The 12083-nt window shown below is 49.7% G+C and overlaps 2 protein-coding genes across 4 annotated transcripts in view; one reads left to right on the forward strand and one right to left on the reverse strand.

Moving 5' to 3' along the window:
* The window catches only part of GGTA1 (glycoprotein alpha-galactosyltransferase 1 (inactive)), a 234474-nt gene that overhangs the window by 213460 nt on the left and 8931 nt on the right, over positions 1-12083 (reverse strand). The gene's annotated exons all lie outside the window — the stretch shown is intronic.
* DAB2IP (DAB2 interacting protein) overlaps positions 1-12083 on the forward strand; it is a 233012-nt gene that overhangs the window by 22872 nt on the left and 198057 nt on the right. Inside the window, exon 1 of one of the 3 annotated variants that reach the window (XM_049897215.1) lies at positions 8047-9094. The exons of 1 other annotated variant lie outside the window; for it this stretch is intronic. In XM_049897215.1, coding sequence (XP_049753172.1) covers positions 8992-9094 — 103 coding nt within the window. In that variant the 5' untranslated portion in view covers positions 8047-8991. Of the gene's footprint in view, positions 1-8046; positions 9095-9710; positions 10116-12083 lie in introns of those variants that run through there. One more of the 3 variants, XM_049897219.1, reaches the window with a different exon arrangement.

Raw genomic sequence — 12083 nt, forward strand, 5'->3', positions numbered from 1 at the left:
CCTCCACAACTGCTTGAGCCTTGAGAAATCTCTCTCTCTCTATATATATATATATATTTAGGAGACTTGGTGGTGCAGTGGTTAAAACACTTGGCTGCCAACCAAAAGTTCATCTGTTTGAACCCACCAGCTGCTTCATGGGAGAAAGATGAGGCAGCCCGCTTTCATAAAGATTCACAGCTTTGGAAACCCTATGGGGCAGTTCTACTCTGTCTTAGAGGGTCACTATCAACTCGACAGCAGTTGGTATATATATGTATATTTATTTATATTTATACACTTCCCTGGTTTTGCACCTCTAGAGAACCCAGCCTAAAAGACAATGTTTATCCCAAATATTGCATGGGGCATACTTATGCTAAAAAAATTACTGGTTGTTTATATGAAATTCACACTTAACTGGGCATTTTGTATTTTCTCTGGCAATCCTACCCCAGCTCCCCACATTATTGTCCAGCTGTCTTCTGGGCACCAACTCTTTCCTCTGCCTGATACAGCCATCCCGTGTGGGCACAAAGCCTGGCAAGCTTCTATTCACCCTTTGAGACCCTGCACTCTTAACTACAGCCAGAGCAGCATTTACGTGCACTGTAGTGATTTTTTTTTTTATAGTGATTGCTTTCCTATGTCAATTTTTTACTATTTACCCTCCCCTCAGGAGCCAACCTGATTTCCATCTGCATAGGAAAAAAAAAGTTAAGGCTGTGACACCCTCCATTTCCTGAGCTCACCCACACCCAAAGTTGCCTCCAACACCTGCTTGTTTCAGGATGGGCCGCTGCCCCGCCCCTCCTGGATCCTTGCTTTCTCCCTTGAGTAAATCTCACATCTCTCACTAGCAACTTCAAACTCTGATTCTGTCCTGGGCCATTCACACCAGCCAAGATATATCCTGTCACAGGTTGGGTTCCCCAGGAAGCAGAGTGTAAGATATATTAGCATGTTTGTTTATTAATGAATGCTTTTGGGATCAACATCTATGGAAGGAAAGGAAGCAGGATTGCACAGAGGGAAAAGCTGAGCTGTAATACAGTCACAATGGAGGTCTCAGTCCACCCAATGAGGGGAGGTTCGGGAGCTGGAAGGTCCCTTCAGAGTTGTCCTGAGTGCTGTCTGTATGTCTTTGTGTTGACCAGTCACTGGACGTTGACACTCTGGGAAGGGGGCGTGACCTCGGGTAAGGCAGCTCTTTTCAGCAGAAGCAACCTCTAAAAAAGGCCAACAACTGAGGGCATCGTCCAGCAGCCTCCCAATGCCTGATGGAATAAGTTCTTGAAGGGATCTGAGTGGCATATCACAGTGTCCACCACACCCGCCCCCCAAACCCAGAATATTCCCCTGCAGGAAACACCCAGTCTCTCGTCTTCCTCTGACTAAACCTCTCCAAAGAGAATTCTGTTCGCCATCCTCAGCTCCAACCACCTGCTGCATTGTAGTCTCTGCCCTATCTCAAAGGCTTCTCATGGCTCCATTTTGCCCCATCTTATAGGCCCCTCAGTGACCTGGGACCCTAAGGACTACTTCCTCTTTCTTGAACCTCTGCTTCCTCAGCTTTGGAAACACCACCCTCCCCTTGTTCCCTTCCTACCTCTCTGACTATTGCTTTCCAGGCTCCTCTCCAGCCTCCTCCTCTGCTTCTTCCCTCAACTCTAACATTCCCTAGGGCCTGTCCTCAATTACTTTCTCTCTCCCCAACTCTTCTTCATGTGAGGCTGTACACTGAGACCCTCAGTCCAGATACACTTGAAGACTCAATTCTCACCTTTATATACCCTCTGGACCCACCTGTTAAGTGCTCCACTACTAACTGAAAGGTTGGCAGTTTAAATCCACCCAAAGGCACCTTGGAAGAAAGGCCTGGCAATACTTCCAGAAGATCACAGCCATTGAAAATCTTACCAAGCACAGTTCTACTCTGACACACATGGGGTTGCCATGAGTCAAAACTGACTCAACCACTATTGTTATTTATTTATTTATTTAGGTCTGTCCCCATCCTACACATGGGGACCCATGGGTACCTCAAACTCAATAGGCCCCAAACTTAATGTTTCATCTTTTCTCCCCACAGTGGCTTCTCTTTGCTCCTAGGACAGGTGCAGAAGTCTGAGCAGAGCTTAAGAGGCCTGGGTCATGCACGCCTGTAGCCCCCCAGGTGTCCCAATCACCCTAATGGCCACCAGCACACTGTGAGCTCCTCACATGTGGACCCGCAGGGTTAGCGCACAGTGGTGCAAGGTGGACCTGGGTGTAATTGTTAACGGTCTCTTCCCCACTTCCGCACACACACACAGGCAGCTCATTGCTCTGTTTATCTGTCTCTAGCACCAAATCTACAGCCCGGGACAAAGGGGCCCCTTTGACATTGCCTGAGGGACTCAGGGAATTGTATGGACAGAGAGCAGGTGTGAGTGAAACAGCCGGGGTGGAATCAAAGCATCTGGGGACTGATTAGATGTCTGCTGGCTTCGCCCCCTCAAAATAAGCCTGTTTCGGCAACCAGAGCCGCTCTCCCATCCAGTATCATCTGATCCTTCCTCCATTCGCAGTGTCTGATACCAGCTGCGTTCTCTCTGGGTATTTAATTCTCAAATATCTCACAGCTGGAAGGGAGGTTCGTACATTTCCACTATTTATTCTGTGACTGTCACTGCCCCACACACTGGATCTGAGTTTCTCTCTTCTTTCAGCCCTTCCTTTCTTCCCCCTTCTCTACAATTTATGTCTTCCCTGTCCCAGGGATCCTGTGAATCTAGGTCTTCATCGTGTGACATCAAAATTAATGTGGTTTTGAATCTCATTCCCATCCTCAAATAAGAGCCCACCACCCAAATAAGAGATTAAGCAATTGGTTTAGTTTGTACAACTATACAACATTGTATACTTGAATATGGTGAGGTGGCACAGTGGATACAAACCGCAGGATTTGGCATCAAACAGACATGGGTTTCTTGAGTACAGGCTTTGCTTTTTACACACTGTGTGATCTGTGTAAGTTTCTTAAAGTCTCTAACCCTCAGTTTCCTCATCTGTCAAATGGAAATAGAAAATCATGGAACCTCCCCAGAGATGGTTGTGAGAATTAAATGAGATGGCATAAGTAAAGCATCAAGCAAAGCACTCAAATTTGTATATGCATATATATATATATGTGCATAGAGATGGAAAGTTCTGGCAATTAACAGTGTCCAACATTGATGAGCAAAGCCCATCATTGGAGGTGTGCAAGTAGAGGTGGATTCACTTATTCATTCCACTCACATTCATTGGGCACCTACTATGTGCCGGGATCCTTTCTGGGGGTGGGAGGAGAGGCAACAATGAGCAAAACCAGGCGTGATCCCTGAGCTCAGGGATGCGCAGTCCCATGAGGGTGGCAGACGCTAATCTAGCTGTGATAAACACCACGAAGGGAAGTGACTTGGGGCCATGGGTGTGTAGTTGGGGAAGTCAGGAAAGGCTTCCCTGAGGGAGTGGCATTTAAATTGCCATTGAAAGAAGTTAACTGGGCCAAGGAGGAGAGGGAACAGAGGAAAGTGTTCCAGACAGGGAACCGGTTTGCAGAGGCTGTATAATGGGATAGAGCATTGCATACATGAGTCCCTGGAAGTTGGTTGGAGTGGCTGACAGCAGAGAGGGCGGGGCAAGAAATTAGGCTGAAGCGGTGGGCAGGGGCCAGAGCCCTGAGGGTCTGGTAGGCCATGTGAAGGCAACAAGAGGCCATTTAAAGCTTTTAAAGCAGGGGTTGGGGTAACATGATTGGATCTGTGCTTCAAGAACTTCATGAGGAGAACCAATAGACGGGAACCAAGAGAGAGAAGGGCCAGGTGGGCACAAGAGAACCAGCTGAGGCCTCACTGAAGTCAGGCAAGAGATAATAATGGCCTGGACTGGACTGGAAATAAACATTTGGGAGTCATCAGCGTAAGAGCAGTTAAAGCCATGGACTGGGATACAGTGGAAGTTGCCTGGGGAGAGAGTCTAGAAGGATGAAAGGGACGCAGACAGTCTTACCTCCAGTTTTTGTAGTCCAGCAGAGTAAAATGAGGCAACCAAGAAGAGGAAGTAGTGAGCAGAGAACCAGGAGAAAAACTGGGAAGAGTATGGTAGGATGGAAGCCAAGGCAGCAGAGCATTTCCACTGGGGAAGGTAAAATGAAGATGGAAAAATACCCTCTGGAATTACCAGTAAAGAGGTCATTGGTAACTTTCCTGAGAGCCATTAAGATGGCAGATTAAGCTAGGTGGGATTCCTACTTCGTATGGTCATTCGTATAGGACAAAGTGCCAACAGTTGGCCCATCCCATGTCACAGGATACTATAACAATGTCAGGCAAGATCCGGATCAAAGAGGATCAGCTCATTATCTCAGAAAGTCTCATCTGAACCCTTGAAGCACCCTGTGTTGTTATTTTTCAGACCATAAAGCCCTGTGAACTTTGCTTGTACACTGTGTAATGCCAGCCAATTCATCTTCTAGAGTCTGGACCATAAACAAATTTCGATTTTGTACATGGCATTGATGGAAGCTTCTGATAAAATTGTGTCTTGTTGTTCTGATAAGTGGACATAGGCGAATTTTGCATATATAGTGCAGAAGACGAATTTGGTAAACAGCCTCAGACACATCCCTGGGGAGGGTGCCGCAGACTCTGTCACCCCTACAGATGGAAGCTGGCAAGGAAAAGATGGGTTCAGATTGGGATCCCAAGGCTATGTGTGAAAACATATTGGAGGGGGCCTGCATGGACCCAGCGAGACAGAGAGGAGGGTCTGTAGTTCTGAGCCCCTCACCCAGGGGTGAGACAAGTGACAAGAAGAACCAGGAGCACTAGCTCAAGAATACTTCTGATGCTCCCATCTCCTGGGCCTGCCCCCAGGTGCATGCTTTTGTTCAGAACTGGAGAATATCCCCTGACATTTTTAAATCATCCTCCCACTTTCATAGTAACCCAGCTGGGCTCCTTCCCCCTCCCCGACAAACATCTCCTTGGCCATTGTTCACATAATTGCTACCTGTATCCAGGAGCAGGGCAATGCCTTTTGACTCATCTCACTGAATCCTCACCGTTACCCCTGCAGTAAGCACTAACCACATCCTGATCTCGTGCAGACTTGGAAGCTGAGGCTCAATGAGATGTAGTAGCATGTCCTAGGTCATGCAGCTGGCAAGTGGCTCGGCTGGGATTTGAGCCAGGTCTCTCTGATTCCAAGGTCACATTGCTTCCATAGAATGGCAATAAGCGAAGGCAAAGCAGTCAGCTCGGCAGGGGGCGGGGTTGCTTTCCTTTGGAGAGTTTGGCATGACTTTTGAACATTTTGTTGCACTCAGCCCCTTTATTCTTTCGACAAACCTTCCTCAGCCCTGTGCCAGGTGCTTGGGGCTGTAATGGTAGCTAGCATAAGTTCTGTGTGATATAGAGGAACTTGCAATCTACTCAGTGAGGAGACAGACCTGTAGCCAGGTGCAACCACCTGCAAGATGATAAGTACAGACAGTGGGGTGGGAGAATGCTGTGGGAACCCTTTGCTTTGGAAAGCTGATGAAGATCTCCCCGGGGCTTTCCATGAGCTGGAATGCCTGAGCCGGATCATCAAGGAGAAACAGGCACTGGCTCAGTGAGAGTGGACATGCATTCTAGGAAGAGTAAACAGTGCGTCCAAAGACATCAATAGAGGTTGGTGGGCTTGGTGAACCAGGCTACACAGTGGTGCTCAGGGAAGAGTCTCAGTTGGCTAAGGATCCCTGGTGGCACAACGGTTAAGCGCTCAGCTACTAACCATAAGGTTGGTGATTCCAACCCACCCAGCAGCTCCACAGGAGCAAGACCTGGCAATCTGCTCCTATGAACATTACAACCAAGAAAACCCTGTGGGGCACTTCTACTCTGTCACACGGGGTTGCTATGAATTGGAATCGACTTGACAGCACCAAACAACTCACCTGGCTGGGACTAGGGTGTGACTGAAGGAACCCAGTGGAGACTGAGGACCAGGATATTCACGTTCTTAAGATCTACTGAGTGCTCACTATGAGCCAGGCTCTGTGCTGAGCATGTCACAGACAGGATGTCAACGCTATTCAAATAAGGAAACTGAGGTCTGAAGCAGGACTAGACTTTCTGTGAACTCCTGCCATGCTTGCTCTATACCTTAAAAAAGTTGTGAAGAATAAAACAAATGCCTGTGTACCTACTCATTCAAGAAATAAAAACCTTACAAATACAGGTGAAGCCCCCCACCATCACCCCACATCTCCCTCTTCCACCCAAGGTAAACACTTCACCGAATGGTGTATTTACCATTCCACTGAATTCCTTCATACTTTCACTACACATGTGCATTCCTATGCAATAAAAAAAAAAAAAAAAATTGGTTCTGCTCGTTTTTCAAAGCTATGTGAATGATATCATACAATTCGATCTTCTGCAACTTGCTCCCCTACCCTCATTTGAGATCATAATGTATCTCTAGTCATTCACTTTCACTGCAGTATAGAATTTCATTGATGATCCAGAAGTTGTTTATCCATTCCCCTCATGGACACTGAGATTATTTTTCTTTACTCTTATAAACATTGTTGCAATGAGCACTCTTATACCCTCTCCTTACGTACCTGCAAGAGTTTCTCTAGATATATTCCAGAAACAAAATTTCTGGGTCCCTGGGGTATGTACACCTTTAACACTTCTAGATGTTGCCAAATTGTTTTCCAGAGTGGCTATACCCATCTCCCCTCCCACCAGCAGTGTATGAGAGTTCACCGCGCTCCACGTCTTCACCAGCATATCTTCACCGACACCTGCCACTTGTTCATTTTGTTTCGTCAATCTGACAGGTGTGAAATGGTACCTAACTCGGTTTTTATTTTGCACTTCCCTGGTTACTAGCAAGGCTGAATATCTTTTACGTTCGTTGGCCATTCATGTTCCCTCTTCTTTGAATTACCTGTTCATATATTTTGCCAAATGTTCTATTGTTTCTTTTACAAATTGGATTTACAATATATTTTGGATATTATGTTGCAAGTATCTGCTTTTGATAAACAAGTTTCACTTTTCAAGCAGATATACTGATCTTTATAGTTTGTGCTTTTGGGGCCTTGTTTAAGAAATCTTTCCCTTTTTGGCGATGTCTTTAAGCCAACTAGAATTGATTTTTCATGCATGGTGCGAGGTACAGATTTCATCTCATTTTTCTCCAGAATGGATATCCAATTGCTCTAGCATTGTTTATAGAAAAGTCCATCCTTTCTTGCACTGATCTACAGTGCCACCTCTGCCTTATACCAAGTTTCTATAGACACATGGGTCTATTTTTTGCAGCCTCTATTCTAGTCCATTCATCTATCCTTGAGCCGATATCTTATTGTCTAGTTGTAACTTTTAAAGTTCTTAGCACCTCCTCCCTTGAATTAGAAGAGCTGGTGGCGTAGTGGTTAAGTGCTACAGCTGCTAACCAAAGGGTTGGCAGTTCAAATCCTCCAGGGGCTCCTTAGAAACTCTAATGGGCGGTTCTACTCTATCCTATAGGGTTGCTATGAGTCAGAATCAACTCGACGGCACTGGGTTTTTGAGTGGCTCTCTGAGAGCAAGATCGTCTTATTCCTCCTTGTATCTGTCTAGTTCCTTATTAAAGGAACCTGGTGGTGCAGTGGTTAAGCACTCAGCTGATAACTGAGAGGTTGGTGGTTCAACCTACCAACTGCTCCATAGGAGAAAGATGTGGCAGTCTGGCCCCCTGCTTCGGTAAAGATTTCAGCCCAATGGAAACCCTGTTGGCCTAGTGGCAAAGCACTATGGCTGCTAACCAAAACGTCAGCAGTTCGAATTCCAAGGTGCTCCTTGGAAACTCTATGGGGCAGTTCTACTGTGTGCTATAGGGTCACTATGAGTTGGAATCTACTAGATGGCAGTGGGTTTTGGTTTGGTATAGGGTCTCTGCGAGTCAGAATTAACTCTGCCGCAACGGATTTGGGTTTTTATTGGTTTCTCTGGGAGTCGGAATCACTAGAAGGCAACAGGCAATGGAAGTCCTTTACTACAAGAACATCCAAGTAATGCACTTATTTACAAAGGACTGTCTCACATATTACTCGACGGCACTGGGCTTGGCTTGGCTGCTTGTCTCACATATTATCTCTCAAGATCCTAGGACTCCCTTTAGCAGAAAAGCAAACAGGAGCACAGAGGTGAAATGACTAGTCAACGTCACTAAGTCAGAAAATGTTGGATAGGGGCTTTGTTGGAGTTCAGAGCCCGCATGTTCCTCCATCTCACACGGCCAAGGCTCTGGAAGTCTTCTACTGATCTTTTCATTCATCTGGTGTCGGATATTCACTCCTTACATTCAACAAGTAGCTTCTGAGTGATGGCCGTGTGCCAGCTTCTGTCTGGTGCTGGGGTGCAGACCCCATTTCTGAGGGCCTTTCCCACTCGCTGGAGACCAGTAGGGGGTGTGGGACTTGGGGTGGACATTTTATGGGGCTTCGTTGGAGGCCTGGATCCGCGCCGCACCAGGAAGGCTAGCCAGGTTTCAGAGTCAATTTAAAGAGTCTCATTCTGGGCGTGTACTTGGGGCCCAAGCTCTGCCTTCAGAGAGAACGCTGGCTTCCCACTGGAATTAGAGGCGTTTGCCCGCCCTTCGGCCTCGCAAGGCAGGAATGCAAAGGATCAGCTTTCAGCAGAGCTCCGGCTGCGGTTCCGGTGAGCTCCCGGCGCAGGCCCTTCCAGAGCGGCAGAATTAACTGGTTCTGTCTGTAGGACTGGGAAACCAGCTCTTGCCAAAAATAGCGCCCTGTCCAGCGCGACCTGCGCGCGTCGGGAGCCTGGGCGAGCGCTGTGGGAGTCCGAGCCGGGACAACCAAGGAGCCCCCGCGGGCCTGGCCGGAGACCAGCCGGTGAGGCAGAGTCTGCGGGCACAGGGCTGGCCCCACAGGTGTCGCGGAGGGTGGAAGGCCCGCAGGCCGAGGCGGGGGCGAAGCCGTCCGGAATGGGAGCCGGAGGTCCGGCCTCCCGCGCCCTCGCCTGGGCTTCCCTGCCCCTACTTGGGCCTCCCTCCGGCGCCCTCTGCGAGGACACGCTTTGCTGTCGAGGTAAGGCCGAGGGCTGGATGAGGACGTGCCTCTCAATCTTCTCTGGCACTTCCTGGGGGCCTCTTTCTCCTCCCCCACCCCAGGTCCTCGGTGGGGAACCGGGGCTTGGGGTGGGGGCGGGGGGGATGTGACGAACCAGGCATCCGCACAGGGCTGGGGAGAGAAGCCAGGCGCTCTCTTCAAACTCGCCTTTAGTATGAAAAGGTCGCGTGGCCCCGCCTCCACGGACAGTGAAGCGTTCACCTTTCTTTGGCCTCCGTGTTCCTATCTGGAAAATGGGAGCATAAAATCGTTATGCTTTATATATTTGTTGTGCCCTTAAGAGAATTTGGGGAAACTGCTGAAGCGGATTGCGAGAATTCTTGAGAAGTTCGCTCGAGACCCGTTGGAGTCCTCGGGCGTCTGTGTCTTTTGGGAAGGCTAAGCGGACCTGCCCCTCAGGCTCAAGTCCGGGTTTTATCTGTGAACTTCTAGGAGCCGGGGCAGGAGCACAGTCTGGCCGCACACAGAGCCCCGGCCAGCCGCGGGGAGGAGAGGGGGCGTCTGCCTTGGCCTGGATTCCCGGCCAAAGCGAGGACAGGGGGCGTGTTCTTGGAGAGGAGGGGCGTCGACCCTGCCCTGTCCAACCCGGGTGGGTGGGGGCGGTGGGGTCGATTGGCCAAACAGGTGCGCCCCCGCCCTTCCCCGCCCCCGCTCAGTCCAGGCCCGGCAGGCGGGCGGAGCTGTAGGCGACAGCTCCTGCGATTGGCGGGGCTGGGCTGGCCGGGCCGCCCGGGCAGCCCGGCTGCCGGAGCGCGGCCGCGCAGGGGAAGCACTGAGCCCGCCCGAGCGCACTCCTGCTGGGCCCGCCGTCCGCCCGGCCACCTCGGCTCGGCCCGGCTGGCGCGACGGAAACCTTATTGCGAACGCTCTGCCACCCTCCGACTCCGTGACCCCGCCACCTCTCGACCCTGGCTCTGGGCCGCTGGGGCTCCAGCGCCTTTGGGATGGCAGCACCCGGCGGCTTGGTTGGCGCGTAGAGGTGAGAGCTAGGACCCCCGGGTCAGGATGTGAGGCCCCGGGGGCATGCAGGGGTCGGAACCGGACTGAGGGCTTGAGAGGATGTGGGAGCCCTTGTGGGAGGTATGGGGGTACGTGACTGAGGGCTGAAAGGCGACTTTGATTTACTTACTCTCTTCCACCCTACAGCCCTCCTCCCCACTCCCGCAAGGATCTTTGCGCGGTTCGCTGATCCCTTAAACTTTGCTGTGCGCTCTGCACGTTTTTGATGGTGGGCTCTGGGGCTGACGCTGAGTCCAGAGCTTTAGGAGAGGACAGCACGGGATGTCACAGGGAAGGCACCCCGAACTGGAGCTTGCGGCCGGAGGCGGCGGGATTGGAGGTTTCCCCAGCCATTCAACCTCCAAGGCTGCCAGCTGTCTCCCAAAATTTCGGACCCTCTTCAGTTCACCCTGGAGGTTGGCAAACAGGGCTGCCTGTGCCCTGGGGGCACCCAAATCTTGTGCGTCTTTTGTTCAAACTGTAGCCACTCTTCAGTTATCCTCGGGGTCGTTGAAGTTAGGTCTGTTTCCCATTTCCTGAGCTAACCCCCACCCTTCATGAAAACCCCTTGAACTAAGCTGAAGGGGAACAGGGACCAAAGCAACATAGGTTTGGATTCGCAGCCTGGTGGGAACGATTGCAGGGATTTCTGGTGTTCTGAGGGGCCACTCTTTTGAGCTATGGGGGTGAGTCATGTGGAAGCTTCACCCCACCCCTGCTGCTCCTTCTGCTATGTAGGGGGAAATCTGCCTTAATTTTGATGGATGGATGGGTGGGTAAATTGTCACAATGAGGATTATCATCTTTAACACTATCCCCCCCTCAGTGTCAAAGCCAAACTCCTTTCTGTGTTTTCTTGATCTAACAGTACACCTCAGAGTAAAAAACCAAACCAAACATCCAGCTCTGGAGTTCAGAGAACCTGGGTTCAAGCCTGCTACTCTCTAGCTGTGTTACCTTGGGCAGGTTTCTTAACCTCTCTGAGCTCAATGGTCCCACCTCAGGGGATGTGATGAGGATTTTGTGAGGCAAAGTGTGGAAGGCACCTGAGACAACACTTGGCTCACAGGAAAGCCAACAGCTTTGGACTGCTAGTCCACACCTTGGATTGGCTCCCGTCACTGCTTGAAGGACCCGGCCGCCTTCTATCTCAGCTTCCTCTCCTCTCAAAAGTCGGTATGGACCAGCCCCTCTTAACCAGTCCTTCTGAGAAGTGTGCACAGGTGTATACATCCAAGGGGACATACCGTTTCAGTTGGTTTATAGGCCCCAGGTTTAAGACAGTCCCACCTACTCCCCTCCCTGCCATTAAATATTCAGAAGGTATAAGACTTTCTGTCAACCACTGACCTGCAAGGGAGAGGTCACCCCTTTTGGGTGCTTGGAGATAAAGATCATAAATATTAGGGAAGTAAAAATGAACTAATTAATCAGCATGATGGGGAGAGGGGCTGACCTATGGAACCTGACCAGGAGTTATGTTCAAGATCATCTATGCATGCCCCCATCCCACCCCACCCACCGATCCTTCCTTCTACCTGGTGAACATCTTGTCTTTTTTGCTGGGATCCTCCAGTGACAGTCAACTCACACTACCTGTTGAGGCAGCTGGTTTCATGATTAGGCAACTCCAGTCTGTTAAAGAATTCTTAATGTTTGGAGCAGAAATTTATGTCCCTGTTATGTCTACCTACTGGTTCTAGTACAACCCTTCGAGCGTCTCATATTGGTTTAATTATTCACTGCCGTTCTCTGGAACCTGGCATTCTGTTCCTTCCCTTAGGAATTGAACACACTCAAACTGAGTTTGGTAATGATCGTAGCACCATTTATTGAGTGTTTATTATGTGCCAGGCCCTATGCTGAGGGCATTACCCAAATTATTTCCTTGCATCTTTAAGACGACCCCATGAGGTTGATTCTTTTCTTTTCCTTATTATGCATATGG

This window comes from Elephas maximus, chromosome 9 (genome assembly GCF_024166365.1).
Source record: "Elephas maximus indicus isolate mEleMax1 chromosome 9, mEleMax1 primary haplotype, whole genome shotgun sequence".
NCBI classification, from domain to species: Eukaryota; Metazoa; Chordata; class Mammalia; order Proboscidea; family Elephantidae; genus Elephas; species Elephas maximus.